This window comes from Dendrobates tinctorius, unplaced genomic scaffold, assembly GCF_039654945.1.
Source record: "Dendrobates tinctorius isolate UK_male_01 unplaced genomic scaffold, ASM3965494v1 ptg000016l, whole genome shotgun sequence".
NCBI classification, from domain to species: Eukaryota; Metazoa; Chordata; class Amphibia; order Anura; family Dendrobatidae; genus Dendrobates; species Dendrobates tinctorius.
Window position 1 is genome coordinate 86,362,595 of NW_027361684.1, and position 22,727 is coordinate 86,385,321.

The 22,727-nt window shown below is 42.7% G+C and overlaps 1 protein-coding gene across 4 annotated transcripts in view; it reads right to left on the reverse strand.

Moving 5' to 3' along the window:
* The window catches only part of LOC141080642 (uncharacterized), an 869,999-nt gene that overhangs the window by 813,496 nt on the left and 33,776 nt on the right, over nucleotides 1-22,727 (reverse strand). For all 4 annotated transcript variants that reach the window (XM_073566017.1, XM_073566013.1, XM_073566014.1 and 1 more), the window contains exon 2: nucleotides 1,342-1,394. In XM_073566017.1, coding sequence (XP_073422118.1) covers nucleotides 1,342-1,394 — 53 coding nt within the window. The remainder of the gene's footprint in view (nucleotides 1-1,341; nucleotides 1,395-22,727) is intronic.

Genomic DNA, 22,727 nt, shown 5'->3' on the forward strand with positions numbered 1-22,727 from the left:
AGGAGGGCTACATTGTATCTTATGGAGGAGCTACATTATACTATATAAGGGGGCTGCATTATATTCTATGGGGGGCTGCATTATACTATATGAGGGGGCTGCATTATATTCTATTGGGGGTTACATTATACTCTGTGGAGTGGCTGCGTTATACTATGTGGGGTGGCTGCTTTATACTATATGTGGGCTGCATTATACTGTATCGAGGACTATGGGGAATACATTATACTATATGAAGAACTATGGGGTGCATTATACTATAGGAAATGAATTGTACTACATGGATGACTATGGCGGTGCATTATACTACATGGAGCACTATGAGGAGTGTATTAAACTATATGGAGGACTGAGTAGTGTATTTTAATATATGGAGGACTATGAGGAGTGTATTATTCTATATGGAGGACTGAGGAGTGTATTATACTATATGGAAGACTATAGGGAGTGTATTATACTATACTGTATGGAGGACTATGGGAAGTGCATGATACTAAATACTATATGGAGGATTATGAGGAGTGTATTATACTATATGGAGGACTGAGGAGTTTATTTTAATATATGGAGGACTATAGGGAGTGAATTATACTATATGGAGGACTATGGGGAGTGTATTATACGATATGGAGGACTATAGGGAGTGTATTATACTATATGGAGGACTATGGGGTATGCATTTTACAATATGAAGGACTCTAGTGCACATTATAATATATGGAGGACTATGGGGTGTATTATACTAAACAAGCAAAATGCTGCATATTCATCGAGTGATTGGATTGTTTATGCCGGAACAAAAATCATTGTTCTCAGCAGCACATCACTGGTGCAACCTGTAGATGTGCTGCTGATAACATGATACTGTGTGGTGATCTATTAGTGATCCATTAGTGATAGTTCTGTCCCCATTATTCTTTCTCAGATGGTGGAAAGAGGCCGGGAAACAAGCGTTGAACGTCTTCAATATTGTCGATCACACTCATTTAGCGGCCTAAACTCAGTGCATGTAACTACAACCGAAATGCTTCTGTGTGATGTGCAATATGTTAGCATTTGGGGCACCATTTTAAACTTTGCCTAGGGCCCCACTTTACCTAAAACCGGCCCTGTTCACACTGAAAGATTATCATGCATGAACACAGTAATGAACTTTTGTGAAGCAACAAAAGATCATCTCTCGGTGGTGCATCGTCCTTTGTAAACAGGAGACTCGCACTGCTGAAAACAGCAGCAGCCTATGCGCACTGAGTGATCTATTACACATTCAAATTCAAGGTTGATCTTACCATTAATATTTATCAGAAGGACAAATCTAACTATTTTAGTAACAACTCTTACCATCCTATTAATGAAAATGTGGCAGTAATCCTTTTGACAACTGTAATGGTGACCTGGAAAACATAAACACACAAAATAAGTCAATTTTACAAATTGTGGTTTTCCGTCAATATAACCGTGCGACGGCTGTTATTTGCGGGAAGAGTCGTACTTTTGAATGACGTTGTTCCAATTACCATACAGTGTATTGGAAAATGGAAATAAAAGCTCCAAGTGCTGTGAAACTGCAAAAAAAGTGCAATTCCACAACTGCTTCTTGGATTTTTCATTTAGTGTCCATTATATGGTATAATTGACCTGGCAATAAGATGTTGCGGTGGAAAAAAAACTTTTAGATCTTTTTGCCTCGGTACGCTGTTTACCGATCGGATTAGTTTGTTTTATATTTTGATAAGTGGGACATTTCTGAATGTAGCGATACCAAATATGTGTTTTTTTATGGTTTTATTTTCAATGAGACAGAAGGGGGGTGATTTTGATTTTTTTTTATATTTTTTAAAAACTTTTTTACTAACTTTTGACTGCATTTAATAGTCCCCTTAGGGAACTTGAAGCTAGAATCATCCGGTCGCTTGTGCTATACACAGCAGTGGTTCAGTAGTGCAGGGACTCAACATAAATATATCATATGTCATGAATAGGTTAAAGAGGTTAAGAGTTATAAAGGCTTAAACTGAAAGGATCTGCAGGCAGACAACTTTTAATACAAATCAATAAAGATCGATATATAGAAATGTTTAGTATTAATAATTTTATGTGTTTTTTTGCTGTTTCTAATGGGATTTGTGTCAGCAGGAAAATGCAGGCAGGTATTTTTTCCTATATTGCTCATAAACAGATCACAGAAATCACATGACTGTCAGACAAAAATCCTCCATAAAAGTCGGCAAGTGCACTACGGTAATTTTGGTAGGACTGGCCAACCATCTGATTCTCTCCCTACAGATGATGAGGAAGAGTGGTAACAGCAGTTGGAATTTCAAATGCCCAATTTTTTTGTTTTCAAGGGAGACAAGCTGCCGCCAGAGGTGTCTGGCAGCGTCTTTCTCCTCTTTGCCTAGTGAAAACGCATGAACACTTGGATAGCTCATGTGTATGAAGGGGTTGGGGGGGAACACAGGGATGTAAAGAAGGCACTGTCTATTTTCTACAAGCACCCCTTCTACCCTCAGCCTTATAATTTTGGCAAACTTTTCAAACACAATTACAGGCGTGATAGCTTCCATATTCAAAAATACACCTCTTAAAAAGGGACATGACACACTGAGACAGTCGAGTCTGCCCACAAAGAACAAGAGGAGATGAGAAGATTGATATGCAGTTATGTGGGAAAATATTCAGTTTAATCTGTGTTTTATTAATTTCTGCTTATTTAGGGTTTCTCAGCTAAGTAGGCGGTTCTACCTAGTGAATGAAAACATTCAATCACCGAGTATGCCCCCAGAAAACACTTTGAAAAGCTGCTAAATTTATGCGCAATGCATTTGAAACTATTAGAGATTTCACACCAGTTTGAAGAAGCTCCGCCAAATCAGGTGGAGCTGGGGAAGAGACAGGGCATAACGGAGCATAGCTACGCCTGCCTGTCAAACTCAGCAAACGTGCCAAGATTTCTTATACCAGAAATGCTACTCCAGTCACCGAATGGACATTTTTGTAGAGGCACACAAAGGTGCGTAAAGTCATTAAAGGGAATCTGTCACCCCATTTTTGGCCTATAGGATGCAGCCACAGCCATCAGGGGCTTATCTACAGCATTCTGTAATGCTGTAGATAAGCCCCTGATGTAACCTGAAAGAGAAGAAAAACGAATTAGATTATACTCACCCGGTGCGGTGGGTGTCGCGGTCTGGTCCAGCGCCTCCCATCTTCTAGCGATGACGTCCTCCTCCTTGCTTCTGCTGCAGCTCCTGCACAGGCATACTATATCTGCCATATGGAGGGCAGAGTAAAGTACTGCAGTGTGCAGGCATCGGGAAAGGTCAGAGAGGTCTAGCACCTGCACACTGCAGTACTTTACTCTGCCCTCAACAGGGAAGATAAAGTATGCCTGCGCAGATGCCGCGGCAGAAGAAAGAAGGAGGACATCATCGCTAGAAGATGGGAGGCGCCGGACCGGACCACGACACCCATCGGACCGGACCGCGCCCCCCGGGTGAGTATAATCTAACTCGTTTTTCTTATCTTTCAGGTTACATTGGGGGCTTATCTACAGCATTACAGAATGCTGTAGATAAGCCCCTGATGACTGTGCCCGCATCTTATAGACCAAAAATGAGGTGACAGATTCCCTTTAAATGGTGTTTGCCTCTTAAATTTAGTGCATCAGAGTGCAGTGTGCCCCTCATTAAGACTGGCATGGGCAACACAAGATTCAAAGGGGTTGCCAGGGCTTTAAACATAATCTCAGTACATATCTGGGCTGCAGAATTATGACAATAAGTAATTTACTTTCTGTCACTAGTTTGCATGGTTTTCTAGATATTCTGAACAGAATGTCCAAGGGGGGGTGTTATGGCATTGAAATGAGAACTGGTCGTAACCTCCTACTCTACTCCAAACATGCCCTCTATAGCAACAACCCCACCCTCCATAGCTACAGGCCCTCCCTGTCCACATGAAGAAGCCCTCATCACACAGTAACAAATCCTCCCCCTCTAGCAGCCTCACTGCAGAGAGCAGACCACCCAGCTGCTCCTCCCCTGACACACGCTGAATAGTGATCTATGGAAAGTGAAATTAGTGAGGAGGGAAAATCGTCTTGTATTCTGGGACAGGCTGCTCCCATCAGTATTTGTGTCATTAGAGACACAGTGCTCACACATACACTGCACCAAATCTGCTGCTGTGTGAAGACATCAGTGACACAGAGCTGTCTTATTCACACAGCAGAGGCTTTGTCACACAACAGATTACATCAGTGACTGCCATCCCCTGTGCAGATTAGAAGCTGCAGACCTGTTGTGAGTTCATTCTCGGGTTCTCCTTCTGAACTCCCTCTGGTGGTGTCAGGAGGTGGTGCGGCTGGTTTGATCGGTGGAGGGAGATCTGCCACCTGAGGATGGGGATGATGATTGGATCTCGGGATTCTCAGATTAGATTTAAGACAACCGACGCCCTATTCAGTTGCTGGTGATTCCTTCTGGCTTGTCAGCTCTTGGTTTTCAGCTCTGTTCCAGTCATCTAAAGCTAAGTTTTTCTGCTAATTTTCACACTTGATTTTGTTGGTCTATTCAGTTTTTTGTGTGGTCTGCCAGCCCCGGCTGGGGGCTGAGCTGAATTTCCACTCTTATTTATCAGTATTTTGCCAATTGGCTTTTTGTCCCTTACTAGTTCGGTCTCTTTTTGCTCTGTCTCAGAATATTCCAGAGTGCTGATATAGTGGGAGAAGTCTAGTGACTTCAGGGTTAATTTTGCTATCAGAAGTGTTGGACATTATTTTTGTAGGGTTTTTAGCAGGTTGCAGACAGTGACTTGCAATTCCTTTCCTGTCTAGTTAGTTTGGGCACCATCATTTGCTCAGCCTATTTTCCTGCCTGTGTTTGTGCCTTCATCTTGTTTCACCGTCAATACATGTGTGGGGTCTATCTATTCCTTTGGGGTCTGCTCTGCGGCAGTTAGTTTTCCCTTTTCTTGCTTTAGGCTTATGTAGTCCTCCGGCCGTGACGAGGCATCTAGGAACATCGTAGGCACGCTCCACGGCTACTGCTAGTTGTGTGGTAAGATCAGGGATCTGCAATCTGCATAGTTACCAACTTCTCTTGTTTTCTGTGGCTTAGCTTGTTTTGTTTTTTTTCTCCTCGGTGACCCATTCATAACAGAATCACCAGCCATACCGCAGATTCTAGGGTACTCAAAAGCAGGAAAGAATTGTAGAAAAAAAAAAGTGTCAGAATTTTTTTTTTTTTTTTATGTATATTTTTTCCTCTCTCTCTCTGGGGCCGTAGAAGGATTTTTTTTTTTTCTTAATGGACATTAAGCAATTGTCTGATCGTGTGGAGCAGCTCACTGCTGAAGTGCGGGGAATTTCCGCCTATCTCGCTCATTCACATGCTGCTGAACCAAAGATCCCTACTCCTGATGTGTTTTCTGGGGATCGGTCTAAATTTTTGAATTTTAAGAATAATTGTAAATTATTTCTTGTCTTGAAGCCTAATTCATCGGGGAGCTCTGAGCAGCAGGTTAAAATTGTCATCTCTTTGCTGCGTGGCGATCCCCAGGATTGGGCGTTTTCTTTGACACCTGAAGATCCTATTCTAAATAATGTGGATGCATTTTTTCAAGCCTTGGGGTTGTATGATGAACCTAATGCTATAGATCAGGCTGAAAAGGCCCTGTTGGCATTAAGCCAGGGTCGGGATTCTGCAGAGTCATACTGTCAAAAATTCCGAAAGTGGGCGGTCCTTACTACATGGAATGATAGTGCCTTGGCAGCTCACTTTCGGAAGGGTTTGTCAGAAACCGTAAAAGATACTATGGTGGGATTTCCTGTTCCCTCTGGTCTTGACGATTCAATGTTATTAGCCATTCAAATTGATCGGCGTTTACGTGAACGCAAAACTACACGAGAGGCGCTGCCACCTTTTGGACAAATGTCTGAACATATGCAATGAGATAGAGTTTTGTCTAGGTCGCAACGTCAGGAGTTTAGAAGGCGTAATAAGCTGTGTTTTTTCTGTGGAGACGTCTCTCATACTATTTCTGTCTGTCCAAAACGAGAGAAACATTTTGCACACACATTTGCTGTGGGCAGTATACGACCTAAGTTTCTTTTGGCAATTACTCTGATCTGCTCCTTATCCACATTTTCCACAAAGGCTTTTGTGGATTCAGGAGCAGCATTGAATCTGATGGATTTGGACTTTGCAAAACGTTGTGGTTTTTCCATGATGCTTCTGCAGACGTCTATTCCTTTGAGGGGTATTGATGCTACTCCTTTGGCGGAGAATAAACCTCAGTTTTGGACCCAGGTGACGATGCGGGTTGCCCCAGACCACCAAGAAAATTGTAAATTTCTGGTGCTGCATAATTTGCATGATACTATTGTCCTGGGTTTTCCTTGGTTGCAAACTCATAATCCAGTTTTGGATTGGAAATCTGGGTCTGTTGTGAGTTGGGGTTGTCAGTGTGTTCTTAGTGACGCTCCTGTTTTCTTCACCTCTTCTCAATCTCATGATATTCCAGATTATCTAGCCGATTTTTCTGATGTATTTAGTGAGAGCAAATCTGCATCTTTGCCTCCTCATAGGAGTTATGACTGTGCAATTGAGTTGATGCCTGGGTGTAAATTTCACAAGGGTCGGCTTTTCAACTTATCAGTACCCGAACATGATGCTATGCGATCCTATATTAAGGAGTCATTGGAGAAGGGTCATATTAGACCATCCTCGTCACCTTTAGGTGCTGTTTTTTTTTTTGTGTGGCCAAGAAAGATGGTTCATTAAGACCGTGTATTGATTATCGTTCCCTTAACAAGATGATGGTTAAATATCAGTACCCGTTACCTCTGATGTCTGATTTATTCTCCAGAGTTAAGAGTGCCTGCTGGTTTACTAAGCTTGACCTCAGGGGTGCGTATAATCTTATTCGCATCAAGCACGGGGATGAATGGAAGATGGCGTTTAATACTCCGGAGGGACATTTTGAGTACCTGGTGATGGCTTTTGGGCTCACTAATGCCCCTTCTGTCTTCCAGTCCTTTATGAACGATATTTTCTGTGACTTTGTGGATAAGTTTTTGATCATCTATCTGGATGATATTTTGATCTTTTCTAGTGATTGGGATTCTCATGTGGAACACGTCCGGACTGTGTTCCGGATTTTGAGGGAGAATTCCCTGTTTGTTAAGGGATCGAAATGCCTCTTTGGTGTACAGAGGTTTTCATTTTTGGGATTTATCTTATCTCCATCGACTATTGAAATGGACCTGGCCAAGGTAGAGGCCATTTATGATTGGGTTCAGCCTACTTCTTTGAAGGCCCTCCAGAAGTTTTTGGGTTTTGCTAATTTCTATCGTAAATTTATAGGTAATTTTTCTGGTATTGTCAAACCACTGACTGATCTGACCAAGAAAGGCGCTGATGTGCTGAACTGGTCTCCTGAGGCTATCTCAGCATTTCAGGAGCTTAAGCAGAGATTACTTCAGCTCCAGTTTTACGGCAACCTGATGTCTCACTTCCATTTCAGGTGGAGGTAGATGCTTCTGAGATTGGTGCAGGAGCTATTTTGTCCCAAAAAGACCCTGTGACTTCTAAGATGAATCCCTGTGCCTTCTTTTCTCGAAAGTTCTCCCCATCTGAACGCAACTATGACGTGGGGAATCGGGAATTGTTGGCCATGAAGTGGGCATTTGAGGAGTGGAGACATTGGTTGGAGGGAGCTAGACATCAAGTTGTGGTCCTCACCGATCGCAAGAATTTGATTTATTTGGAGTCGGCCAAACACTTGATTCCTAGACAGGCTAGATAGGCCTTGTTTTTCACGCATTTTAATTTTGTGGTCTCTTTTCTTCCGGGCACTAAGAATGTTAAGGCAGACGCCCTTCTAGGAGTTTCTTTGCTGATTTTCTTAGTGTGACTGAGCCTACTACTATCCTAGGTGAGGGGGTAGTGCTTTCTGCCATTTCGCCTGATTTGAGACACTCCTTGGAGAAATTTCAGGAGGATAAACCTAAGCGTTGCCCTATGGGAAAATTGTATGTTCCTGACTAGTGGAGAGAATGATGTCTGAAATGAAATTCATTGCTCCGCATTGGCTGGTCATCCAGGTATTTTTGGTACCAGAGATTTGGGGAGTCGGTCCTTTTGGTGGCCTGCCTTATCTCGTGATGTCAGGAATTTTGTACAGTCCTGTGGGACTTGTTCTCGGTCTAAACCCTGTTCTCGTTCTAGTGGGTTGCTGATGCCCCTGCCAGTGCCCAAGAGGCCATGGACCCATATCTCAATGGATTTTATTTCTGATCTTCCTGTCTCTCAGAGAATGACTTATCTGGGTGATTTGTGATAAATTTTCGAAGATGGGCCATCTTGTACCACTCTCAAAGTTGCCATCTTCTGCTGAGTTGGTGCCCTTGTTGCCCTTGTTTTTACAACAGGTGGTTCGGTTACATGGGATTCCTGAGAACATTGTGTCCGACAGAGGAGTTCAGTTTGTTTCCAGATTCTGGAAAGCCTTTTGTTCCAATCTGGGAATTCAGTTATCCTTCTCCTCCGCGTTTCATCTCCAGACCAATAGACAGACTGAGCGAACAAACCAGACCTTGGAGTCTTATTTGAGATGTTTTATATCTGCTGATCAGGATGATTGGGTCATTTTTGCCCTTGGCCGAATTCGCACTGAACAATAGAGCTAGCTCTGCCACTTTGATGTCACCCTTTTTCTGTAATTTTGGGTTTCATCCTCGATTCTCTTCAGGGCAAGTGGAATCTTCGTCCTGCCCAGGTGTGGACACTGTGGTTGAGAGAATGCAGCAGATATGGGACCAAGTGGTGGATAAGTTGTCACTCTCTCAGGAAAAGGCCCAGCGATTTTCCAACCGGCATAGGACCATTGGTCCCCGGTTTAAAGTGGGTGATATGGTTTGGTTGTCATCTAAGAATATTCCTATGAAGGTTGCATCTCCTAAATTTAAGCCAAGAGTTATTGGTCCTTATAAGATTTTGGAAATTATTAATCCTGTTTCATTTCGATTGGCTCTTCCAGTTACGTTCAAGATCCATAACGTATTTCACAAATCTCTGTTGAAGAGGTTTGTTGAGCCAGTGGTTCCTATGGCGGCACCTCCTGACCCTGTGTTGGTCGAAGGCAATGTGGAATATGAGGTAGAGAAAATATTGGATTCTCGTTTGGTTGGACGGAGACTCCAGTATTTGGTCAAATGGAAGGGTTATGGTCAGGAGGATAATTCTTGGGTCTCTGCCTCTGATATTCATGCCAATAGATTGGTTCGTGCTTTTCACCGGGCCCATCCTGATAGGCCTGGTGGCGTGGATGAGGGTTCGGTGACCCCTCCTCAAGGGGGGGGGTACTGTTGTGAGTTCATTCTTGTGTTCCACTTCTGTACTCCCTCTAGTGGTGTCGGGAGGTGGTCCAGCAGGTTTGATCGGTGGAGATCTGCCACCTGAGGATGGGGATGATGATTGGATCTCGGGATTCTCAGATTGGATTTAAGACAGCCAACGCCCTATTCATTTGCTTGTGATTCCTTCTGGCTTGTCAGCTCTTGTTTTTCAGCTCTGTTCCAGTCATCTAAAGCCAAGTTTTTCTACTAATGTTCACACTTGATTTTGTTGGTCTATTCAGTTTTTTGTGTTGTCTGCCAGCCCCGGCTGGGGGCTGAGCTGAATTTCCACTCTCATTTATCAGTATTTTGCCAATTGGCTTTTTGTCCCTTACTAGTTCGGTCTCTTTTTGCTCTGTCTCAGAATATTCCAGAGTGCTGATATAGTGGGAGAAGTCTAGTGACTTCAGGGTTAATTTTGCTATCAGAAGTGTTGGACATTATTTTTGTAGGGTTTTTTGCAGGTTACAGACAGTGACTTGCCTTTCCTTTCCTGTCTAGTTAGTTTGGGCCCCATCATTTGCTCAGCCTATTTTCCTGCCTATGTTTGTGCCTTCATCTTGTTTCACCATCAATACATATGTGGGGGATATCTATTCCTTTGGGGTCTGCTCTGGGGCAGTTAGTTTTCCCTTTTCTTGCTTTAGGCATATGTAGTCCTCCGGCCGTGAAGAGGTATCTAGGAACATCATAGGCACGCTCCACGGCTACTGCTAGTTGTGTGGTAAGATCAGGGATCTGCAATCTGCATAGTTACCAACTTCTCTGGTTTTCTGTGGCTTAGCTTGATTTGGTTTTTTTTTCTCCTCGGTGACCCATTCATAACACAGACCCCCATCACTGGCCATCACACAGTCTGTTCTCACTGCTGCCAGCAGCCTGGGGCAGTGAGGGAAGGAATTACTGATAATGAGTTATGTATTGTAATCATGGAGTGGCCCAGAATACAGGATGATTTTCCCTCCTCACTAGTTTCACTTTCCATAGATCACTGTTCAGCGTGTGTCTGGGGGAGGAGCAGCTGGGTGGTCTGCTCTCTGCAGTGAGGCTGCTAGAGGGGGAGGATTTGTTACTGTGTGATGAGGGCTTCTTCATGTGGATGGGGAGGGCCTGTAGCTATGGAGGGCATGTTTGGAGTAGAGTAGGAGGTTACGACCAGTTCTCATTTCAATGCCATAACACACCCCCCCTTGGACATTCGGTTCAGAATATCTAGAAAACCGTGCAAACTAGTGATAGAAAGTAAATTACTTATTGTCATAATTCTGCAGCCCAGATATGTACTGAGATTATGTGAAAAGCCTGGACAACCCCTTTAATGAATCTGTACCCAAATATTAATCTGCTCAGCTTCTCCTGCTCTATAACATGATGCCTGCAGACTGGACTGTATATATGATGTGACAGGTTCACCTTAAAGAGAATCGGACAGCAGGTTTTTACAATGTAATCTAACAGCACCATGAGGCAGAGACAGAGACCTTGATTCCATCGATGTATCACTTAGCTCACTGGGTGTAGCAGTTATGATAGAATCACAGTTTTCTCTGCTGTAGATATAGCAAAGTTCAGTTGTTGATCTGTGTATAACCCGCCCACACCACAGCTTTCTGTGTACAGTGTCATTAAGCTGCTGATCAGTGCTGGGGATGTGGTTAGTCCAGGAGGCACGAGGCCAGTTGTCCTGTAGTAATAATCTTAATGAGTTGAATTGAAATTTTATTTATTGTTCTAAAGGCTTTAGCCAACATTTCTATCCACTCAGCTTTTCAAAAAGTTTAAGGCCTCGATTCAACATTGGCTTTGCACCTATTTTTTGCTTAGTTTTGTGTGTTTGGAGTCTTCTTTTTGTTTGCACCCAATTCATTACCGTATTTTATCTGCACCTTTTTTTTATTTTTTAAAAAGTCACATCATTAGCATCACTTTAAAAAAGATGCAACGTTTTACTCAATAAGTCGCAAAAAAATGGTTAATAATAGGAAAGAAGCCCTTTTGTGACAATGAGCCAAATTAATGAACTGCATGCGCCATGTTGATGAATTTGGCCCACTAAAAGTCAGTGAATACCCCAAAACAAAAAACTAAATTATTTATTTAAAACAACCCCACAAAATGTTGAATATGAGTATAAGGCTAGTTTCACACTAGCGTTACAGGGCGCAGCGCACGGCCGCTGCTAAGCTCCACCCCCGGCCGCGCCCTCTCCGGTCAGCTCCTCCTCTGATCGCATGACGCTGCATGCGATCAGCGTACCCTATATTTAGCGTTGGGTACGCTGGTAGTGCGTTGGCACACTTTTGCCGACGCATCCGCCCTTTTGGCGCTGCGCCGACGTGCGCCAAACGCACTGTGTTGCATTTTTGTGCGCTCGGCGCAGCGCCAAAAGGGCGGATGCGCTGGCAAAAATGTGCCAGCGCATAACTAGTATATCCAACGCTAAATATATGGTACGCTGATCGCATGCAGCGTCATGCGATCAGAGGAGGAGCTGAACGGAGGGGGTACGGCCGGGGGCGGTGCTTAGCGGCGGCCATGCGCTGCATCCTATAACGCTAGTGTGAAACTAGCCTAAGGGTGTGACGGGGATTGACGCGTTCCTGCCCCTGAAAACAATTGAGTGTGATAAGCATTGAAGGTATTAGGGAAAGTGCAGGGTAAGCACAGGTTAAAATATAAGTTAAGATTTAGGACCCAGAGTACAGCAGATTATACAGTGATAGGACATTAGATGCATAGTGTTAGAAGATAGTGACTGTAGTTAAGTAGGTGAAGGGTTACGTTTTCCCATCAACAAAATGCTGGGGCAAATAGAGTAAAGAAACAGTTGATACTTAGCACTAGCCCACAATATGGGGAGAGCTAGTGGGCCCAAAATGGAATGGCTTCCTGAGTTTTTAAGATGAGAATGAGAGATTAGACTGAGAGAAGAGATAGCAGCAGTGCGAGGAGGGTATGAGGGCAGGAGGGCACAAGGAGCACGTGCTATTTAGCAGTATGAGAACATCAGCCACAAATTTCAGCAGACACTCCTGAAACGTCCAGTGTTGTGAATTCTCTTATTTCTGAGTCGGGGCTCCCTCTGGTGGTTACTGTGGGTAGTGGAGCTGGCCGGATTGACAGAGGTCTGCCATATGATGATGATAATTGGAAATCTGGGGTTACTGATTGGAAGTATTTAAGTGAGCAGGCTTCCCTCAATTGTTGCTGGTGATCTTCCTGTGCAACTTGAGGGCTGCTGTCTCCTGCCTGATCCTGCATTTTTCAGTAAGTTGTTCATTTGCTAATCTTTTGCTTCTAGTTTTGCCTCTTTCTGCTTTGCTGTGCGGGTTCAGCGTGCTACCTCCTGGGGCTGTGCTGGACCCCGCTCCATATGTTACAGCTTGTGTCAGTTTGTTCAGTCCCCTGTTATATTAGTCTCTTTTGCTTTGCTGCCAGTTTACACCAGAATGCTGATATAGTGGGGGAGAGGTCGTGAGACCTCAATGTTTTTGTACATCAGACGTGTTGGATTTTTGAGGGTTTTTGCGTGATTTCAGACAGTGTCTTTCCTTTCCTATCCTATCTAGACAGATTGGGCCCCATCATTTGCTCAGTCTATTTTCTGCCTGTGTTTGTCCCTCATCTGGTCTCACCGACCATATATGTTTGGGGGCTATTTCTTTGGGGTTCTACTCCGGGGCAGTTTAGATTTCACCTTTCTTGCTTTAGGTCTAGTTAGTTCTCCGGCTGTGTCGAGGCGTCTAGGGCATCGTAGGTACGCTCCACGGCTACTGTTAGTTGTGTTGTTAGGATTAGGGGTCTGCAATTCGCTAAGTGACCAACCTTTCTGGTTTCCTGGTGGCTTAGCCTATTCCTGCCATCCTCCTCTGTGACCTGTTCATAACAGTCTGGGGACTACAGCTCATCAGAGACACTGAGAGGCGTGCCTCATTACGTTCCCAAGAGAGGAAGTTGGACAGGGGATCATATACAGGAGTTGGGACAGGACCCATGGAAGCTGTGAAGCAGGTCAGAGTGCCCCAGGGGTCAGAGATGCCAGTGAGAAAAAAGAGTTAGCTCCGGGCAAGCGAACTGCGAATATAAAAACATGCTGTGTTATGGATTTTAAGAACGGAAAAGTTTGTGCCCAATACTGCATGTTTCAATATGATGAAAATGGACAGTTAAGTAAACTTCTCTTTTATAAAACGAATTGGGTGTCCCGTGATGTGCAGCAGTTCCTGAAGTTGAAGAACCGGAGACAGCGGCAGCATGCGACCAAAACGTGAGTGTTACGCACCACATGCATAGCATAGGGGAATCGGGACACCGTTTTACTGTAGGGTGCCAAGGCGTGGGAACACAGCAGCCCCTCGTCCATGACTACAGCCCTGTTGTGCACCTTACAGGGGCATAAGTTCTGGTCTTCAAATGGTTTGCAGATTAATGCCTCATTCAGACATCAGTGATATTTCATCGGACAGCATTCAGACCCATAGAGTCTCACAGATCTATTCACACATCTATGAAAATGACAGATCCAAGAAAGAGATCAGTGAAATTCAGAGCATGTCCTATTCTGATCCAATGTTGATAATTAGAACAGGAGGTAAGCAGTGAGTTTGTGAGCTGGTTAATAAACAGGAAGCACAGACAGACATTCACACGGATGTGTGAATGCACTCGTACATGGACTATTGTTCACCAGTGTTTTGGATCTGCATTTCATCATTGTTTGTCAGTATGTCAGTTTTTACCATCAGAGTTTTATTCAGTGATTTTCAATGATGAAAAAAAAAATGTATAAATGACAAAGCTTCTCCTACCCATTGCAGTGTTAATCACGGACAGCACACTGACTGCTCACTGATGTAATGTGTGCTGTCACTGATATTTATGGACACAATCTTATATGGGTAATTCTGATCTGTGACTGCGATCAAAACAGACTTGTCTTCATGATTATTTTGCAGACACACGATCCGCATAAAAATGGACATGTGTATAGTAGCCTAGACTTTACTGGGTACGTTTTCTACGTGTGAAATCCATGAAGAGAACACGTACATGAAAAATACAAGTCTTAATGAGGCCCGAGTGGCCGGAGACACACTAGCATATGGCATCTGATGCGATATGCCAATGACACTCTGCTCCAGCTCTTCTGTGAGCGTGAGCCGAGTGTCAGTGTTCTGTGCTCCAATCCTCTCGCATGAGAGAATCACAGCACAGCTGTGGAGAAGACAGAGAAAGTAATTTTTCCATCTCCTCCATTGCCGGCGTTCGAAGGAATTGAGGGAGATGTTTCACATGCACCCATAGACTTATATAGGTGCATGCGATCCGAATTTCACATGCAATCGCAGGATGCTGCATTTTTTTTTCTCCATCTGATAGCGATCCGATCAAACCAGGAAAAAGAAAAGCCACTGAGAGAACACATAGGATTAAATTGGTATAAATGCAATACGATTTTTAATAGGATTGCATTCGTCCGATTTAATCGCAAGTGGGTTTCAGTCAAAGTAACGTCCTAGTTTTTAAGATGTAATCTTAAAAGTAAATTTATTTTTAATGATCAATTACATAAAATGGCAAAGTTAGTAAAAGCAAAAACTGACCATCTTTAATTGAAGCAAGGAATTACTTAAAAAAAAAAAGAAAAGAAAAGAAAAAAAGCCGACACCATAAGACCCCTTCAGTACTTGAGGCAACACTAACCAACGGGTACAATTAAGTAATAAAGAGCCAATAGAGGTCTGATTTTTATTCCGACAATCAGCGAGGTAATTAGCGAAATGCTTGCGGCCCGCTTTCTTGGCTGGCTGCCTGAACATGTTTCCATGGCAGTGGATCGTTAATAAGACATAATGACTCACTGAAGAGCATCCCTTCAAGGGAAAAGTCGCTCCGAGAAAACAAGATTTATACACCACACCGTGGGATTTTCTAGGGCAAATCATGAAGGAAATTGTCTTACAGCACAGAAGGCCGTACCTGATGGCATGTGCGATCGCCTGGGATACTGAGCTTTTCAAACGCAAAAGTATTGCCTGCGGCATCATACCCGAGAGGCAGCAACTCCAGAAATAATGCCAAACACGGAGAAGCTAGAATACGAGCAGAGCGGAGACCCAGACACAGATGTCTATAATCCATTAGGATACCATTGTGATTTATGACTATCTGTATCTCCAGAGTGAAGTGTGACATTTTATTGGCTATTTCACGACTTGCTGCAGGGTAGACATATAATTCCTTTATGATTAGCACATGTTCATTATAGTGGGATCATGATTACTAGTTAGTATAATAATAACCAATTCAGGCTTTTACGTGATTGCCTGTCTCCAATACAGATACAGAACATTTACAGCTGTCCTTGGTAACCTACAGCAGCAGGGTTGTGGAGTCGGAGTCGGTGCCCATTTTGGTGGAGTCAGAGTCTAAATTAAATGGACCGACTCAGACTCCTAAAATATATAATAAATTGTGTTCAGTAGTTCAAAGCAGAATGTCATGCAATTTTTTTCATAATTTGGGAAAGTTATGAAATGTCCTATAAATGTCTGTTCTGTTCCTGATCTAAGGATCTCGGTATTTAGTTGAGATGACTCAGTGTTGCACTTTATGCACCTGCTCAGTAGAGAGCCAGTGCTGTGGGGTCAGAATCAGAAGTGAGGGAAAATGAGAAGTTGGAGGTTTGGCTTACCGAATCCACAGCCCTGTACAGCAGCCAACATACAGAATGGGCTGCATAGTCGAAATAGGGTAAGTTTACATTGGGTGTTTTTGCTGCATTTTTTTTCTGCATCAAAACCAAAGCATTTCTTGGCAGGAAAGAAGTTCCAGCAAAAACGAATGTTTTGGTGAGTTTTCGTTAGCATTTTTGCTGCAGTTTTGGTGCGTTTTTTTTCATGCGTTTTTTGGGCTAACTTGTGTCTCTTTGTGCATGCTAATAAAGTTGAGCGCCCTCAAAAGGAAAAAAAAAACCCTACTTCCTGTAGAACCATATCTCTAGTTCCTTTGGAAAAGACACATAGAGTAAAATCACACTGAAAGGTTAGAGAATATATATATATATATATATATATATATATATATATATATATATATATATATATATATATACACACACATACATACACACACATATAGAATACAAAGATATATAGAAGTCAGAGACACACACACATACAGTTAGGTCCATATGTATTTGGACAGAGACAACATTTTTCTAATTTTGGATTAAGACATTACCACAATGATTTTTAAGCATAACAATTCAGATGCAGTTGAAGTTGAGACTTTCAGCTTTCATTTGAGGGTATCCACATTAAAATTGGATGAAGGGTTTAGGAGTTTCAGCTCCTTAACATGTGCCACCCTGTTTTTAAAGGGACTAAAAGTAATTGGACAGATTAAATAATTGTAAATAAAATGTTCATTTCTAGTTTTTGGTTGAAAACCCTTTGTTGGCAATGACTGCCTGAAGTCTTGAACATCATCAGACGCGGTGTTTCCTCCTTTTTGATGCTCTGCCAGGCCTTCACTGTGGTCGTTTTCAGTTGCTGTTTGTTTGTGGGCCTGTCTGAAGTTTAGTCTTTAACAAGTGAAATGCATGCTCAATTGGGTTGAGATCAGGTAACTGACTTGACCATTCAAGAATATTCCACTTCTTTGCTTTAATAATCTCCTGGGTTGCTTTGGCTTTGTTTTGGGTCATTGTCCATCTGTAGTATGAAACGACGACCAATCAGTTTGGCTGCATTTGGCTGGATCTGAGCACACGTATGGCACTGAATACCTCAGAATTCATTCGGCTGCTTCTGTCCTGTGTCACATCATCAATAAACACTAGTGACCCAGTGCCACTGGCAGCAATGCGTGCCCAAGCCATCACACTGCCTCCACCGTGTTTTACAGATGATGTGGTATGCTTTGGATCATGAGCTGTACCACGCCTTCGCCATACTTTTCTCTTTCCATCATTCTGGTAGAGGTTGATCTTGGTTTCATCTGTCCAAAGAATGTTCTTCCAGAACTGTGCTGGCTTTTTTAGATGTTTTTTTAGCAAAGTCCAGTATAGCCTTTTTATTCTTGATGCTTATGAGTGGCTTGCACCATGCAGTGAACCCTCTGTATTTACTTTCATGCAGTCTTCTCTCTATGGTAGATTTGGATATTGATACGCCTACCTCCTGGAGAGTGTTGTTCACTTGGTTGGCTGTTGTGAAGGGGTTTCTCTTCACCATGGAGACTATTCTGTGGTCATCCACCACTGTTGTCTTCCGTGGGCGCCCAGGTCTTTTTGCATTGATGAGTTCACCAGTGCTTTCTTTCTTTCTTAGGATGTACCAAACTGTAGATTTTGTCACTCCTAATGTTGTAGCAATTTCTCGGATAGGTTTTTTCTGTTTTTGCAGCTTAAGGATGGCTTGTTTCATCTGCATGGAGAGCTCCTTTGACTGCATGTTTCCTTCACAGCAAAACCTTCCAAATGCAAGCACCACACATCAAATCAACTCCAGGCCTTTTATCTGCTTAATTGAGAATGACATTACGAAGGGATTGCCCACACCTGTCCATGAAATAGCCTTGGAGTGAATTGTCCAATTACTTTTGGTCCCTTTAAAAACAAAGTTTGGCACATGTTAAAGGAGCTGAAACTGCTAAACCCTTCTTCCAATTTTAATATGGATACCCTCAAATGAAAGCTGGAAGTCTGAACTTCAACTGTATCTGAATTGTTTTGTTTAAAATTCATTGTGGTAATGTCTAAAACCAAAATTAGAAAAATGTTGTCTCTGTCCAAATATATATGGACCTAACTGTATGTATTTTTATTAGATAGAAGAAAAGCTGGCAATTCATCTGCCATGTACTGTAAAGTCACAGCAGGAGTCGACATGATAAAAGAGATGGATTTCATACAGTAAACACACATAGAACAGGTAGATACAGTATATAGATGTCTATGATATATACAATTAGCACAGTGTGTGCAGCTTACTGTATATGTAGTTATAAAAAGATTATTTTTCTGAAAAAAAGGCGTGGGCTCTTGTACAATTTTCTTGAGCAGCAGAGGAAAAGCCGATGGCTGGGGGCAGATGTTTATAGCATGGGAAGGGGTAATACCCATGGAGCTTCCCAGGCTATTAATATCAGCTCACAGCTGTATAATTAGCCTTTACTGGCTATTAAAATGGGGGACCCCCAAAAAATGAGGTAGAGTCCACCTATAATTAATAGCCAACAAAGGCTATGCAGACAGCTGCGGGCTGGTATTAATAGCCTAGGAAGGGGCCATGGATACTGGCCTCCTCAGGCTAAAAACATCAGCCCCAGAAAAGGCGCATTTCAATGATGTGTCAATTCTGGCACTTACAGTGCCTTGCGAATGTATTCAGCCCCTTGGAACTTTTCAACCTTTTCCCACATATCATGCTTCAAGCATAAATATACAAAATGTAAATTTTTGGTGAAGAATCAGCAAGTGGGACACAATTGTGAAGTTGCACAAAATTTATTGTTTATTTTAAATTTTTGTGGAAATTCAAAAACTGAAGAGCGGGGCGTGCGATATTATTATTATTTATTATTATTATTTATTGTTATAGCGCCATTTATTCCATGGCGCTTTACATGTAAGGAGGGGTATACATAAAAACAAGTACAATAATCTTAAACAATACAAGTCATAACTGGTACAGGAGGAGAGAGGACCCTGCCCACGACAGCTCACAATCTACATCTGGCTCCTTTAATTTAATACTTTGTTGCGTCACCTTTTGCTGCGATTACATCTGCAAGTCGCTTGGGGTATGTCTCTATCAGTTTTCTACATCGAGAGACTGAAATTCTTGCCCATTTTTCCTTGGCAAACAGCTCGAGCTCCGTGAGGTTTGATGGAGATCATTTGTGAAGAGCAGTTTTCAGCTCTTTCCACAGATTCTTGATTGGATTCAGGTCTGGACTTTGACTTGGCCATTCTAACACCTGGATACCTTTATTTGTGAACCATTCCATTGTAGATTTAGCTTTATGTTTGGGATCATTGTCTTGTTGGAAGACAAATCTCCGTCCCAGTCTCAGGTCTTTTGCAGACTCCAACAAGTTTTCTTCAAGAATGGAACATAATTTTGGCTCCATCCATCTTCCCATCAATTTTAACCATCTCCCTGTCCCTGCTGAAGAAAATCAGGCCCAAACCATGGTGCTGCACCACCATGTTTGACAGTGAAGATGGTGTGTTCAGGGTGATGAGATGTGTTGCCTTTATGCCAAACATATCGTTTGGCATTGCTGCCAAAAAGTTCGATTTTGGTTTCATCTGACCAGAGCACCTTCTTCCACATGTTCGGTGTGTCTCCCAGGTGGCTTGTTGCAAACTTTAAACAAACACTTTTTATGGATATCTTTGAGAAATGACTTTCTTCTTGCCACTCTTCCATAAAGGCCAGATTTGTGCAGTGTACGACTGATTGTTGTCCTATGGACAGACTGTCCCACCTCAGTTGTAGATCTCTGCAGTTCATCCAGAGTGATCATGGGCCTCTTGGCTGCATCTCTGATCAGTCTTCTCCTTGTTTGAGATTAAAGTTTAGAGGGACAGCCTGGTTTTGGTAGATTAGCAGTGGTATGATACTCCTTCCATTTCAATATGATCGCTTGCACAGTTCTCCTTGGGATGTTTAAAGTTTTGGAAATCGTTTTGTATCCAAATCCGGCTTTAAACTTCTCTACAACAGTATCACGGACCTGCCTGTTGTGTTCCTTAGTCTTCATTATGCTCTCTGTGCTTCAAACAGAACCCTGAGACTATCACAGAGCAGGTGCATTTATACTGAGATCTGATTGCACACAGGTGGATTATATTTATCACCATTAGTCATTTAGGACAACATTGGATCATTCAGAGATCCACAATGAACTTCTGGAGTGAGTTTGCTGCACTGAAAGTAAAAGGGCAGAATAATATTGCACGCTCCACTTTTCAGTTTTTGAATTTCCCAAAAAAAAATTTAAAATAACCAATAAATTTTGATCAACTTCACAATTGTGTCCCACTTCTTGTTAATTCTTCACCAAAAATTTACATTTGGTATCTTTATGTTTGAAGCATGATATGTGGGAAAAGGTTGAAAAGTTCCAGGGGTCCGAATACTTTCGCAAGACACTGTAGCCTCTCTCCTCCCACTTGCCCTGTAGCGGTGGTAAGTGGGGTGATAGTTGGGGGGTTGATGTCACCCTTGTATTGTCAGGTGACATCAAGCCCTGAGGGTAGTAATGGAGAGGCGTCAATAAGACACCCCCATTACTAACCCCTTAGTCACATTGTATAAAAACACACACCAAGACTAAAGTCCTTTAATTGAAAGAATGACACAGACTACTTTAATAATCTTAATTAAACCATACTTATGACCTCGCCTAATTCCACCGGAGCCCACGATCTCCGGTAATAAACCAAAAAAAGGACAACCATATCCCTCCGCTCTCCGTCGTTCTGTCTAACACCGTAATCCATGTCTGGAGGATAAATAGTTTTCAACCTGGAGAGTGCCAAGATGCGACTGTCCAGGCTGAGAACCACTGGTCACTGAGCTGCTGCAACGCAGCGTCAGTGACTAGCGGTAAAGTCACTGAGGCTGCGTTACCAGCCGGGCTGAACTACGGTGAAATGTCTATGTCAAAAAACGCTGCAAAGCACAAAATCCTGATGACAAAAAAAACAATGTCTGTGCAGTAGATTTCTGAAATCTCATAGGCTTTGCTGGTACTATAAAAAGCAACTTAAAATTAGCATAAAAAGCAACAAAAACGCCCAGTGTGAACATATCCTTGAAAAGTTTTCTTGTAGGTAGTACTGTGCAACATTCAAATGTTAATATTCACAGTCAGCATTAGTTGTAACTTATTGGACTCATTTGTGCCCCTGTAAACAGCCATATTGTTAGCACAAGATTGCACAATTAATGTTAGAGTACTATATCTGCAAATGTAGAATAGAAAAGGAACAGCACTCAGGTGCTCCTCGTTTAACTGTGTCCTGATCACATACTGTTGTGAGTTCATTTTCCCCTTCACCGTCGATGTCTGATGAACGCCCTCTTCTGGTGAAGGAAGGTAGTGAGGCTGATTACGAAACACCTGATCTGGTAGATGATGACTGGGTAACAGGAACTTCTGACTGGATATAAGGCAGCCGACGCCCTTCTGAGTCGCTGGTGATTTCTCTGCTGGATTCTTGGAGACCAGTCTGATTCCTGCTTCCCAAAGATAAGTTTTTTGCTCTGCTATTGAACTTATTAGTTTTGTTTTGTTTACCTTGTTTTTTGGAGTTCAGCCATCCCCGGTCGGGGGTGTGCCGAGTTCCATTTTTGTCTCTGATCAGTTTGTCTCTTTGCTCTGTCTTCAGAATTTACCTGAGTGCTGATATAGTCATTTTGAAGTCCTAGCGACTTCAGGGCCTGTTTTTCCTATCAGACGGTTGGGACATTTTTTGGTAGGGTTTTTTACGGATTGCAGACAGCAGCTTTTCTATCCTGTCCTTTTTAGTTAGCTTGGGCCCCATCGTTTGCTCAACCTATCTTTCTATCTGTGTTAGTGTTTTCATCTTGCTTCACCGTCATTATATGTTGGGGGCTGCCTATTGCTTTGGGGTCTGCTCTGGGGCAGTTTAGATTTCCCCTTTCTTTCTTTAGGCCTATTTAGTTCTCCGGCTGTGATCGAGGGGTCTAGGGCATCATAGGAACCCCCCACGGCTACTGTTAGTTGTTGTGGATAGGATCAGGGGTCTGCAATCCAATAGCTACCAACCTCTCCGGTTTTCTGGACTTAGCTTGTATTTTTGTTTTTTCCTCCTTCGGTGACTCATTCATAACAACATACCTTCTTAACTGACCAAGTGACGATAGAAGTTCAGAATCGGTAGTTGGTGCTCAGCATGAAATAAACAACGATGAAATCCAGCAAGAAAAAAGAAGAAATGCGGCACTCACCAGATTGCTGTGTAACCAAAGTCTTTTATTTTACTTTACCATGTTCGGTAAGGACAGCGGTTTTTCGGGAAGGTGAACAGAGGCATGTGGGGAACAGAGACGAAAGACAGCCGTTTCGAGTCAAAGACTCTTCGTTGTCCGTCTCTGTTCCCCGCATGCCTCTGTTCACCTGCCCGAAAACCGCTGTCCTTACCGAACATGGTAAAGTAAAATAAAGGACTTTGGTTACACAGCAATCTGGCGAGTGCCGCATTTCTTCTTTTTTCTTGCTAGATTTTAATGTTAGAGTATATTTAGCTCATAATGACACCTGCTAAGGCTCGGTTCACCTCTGCCTT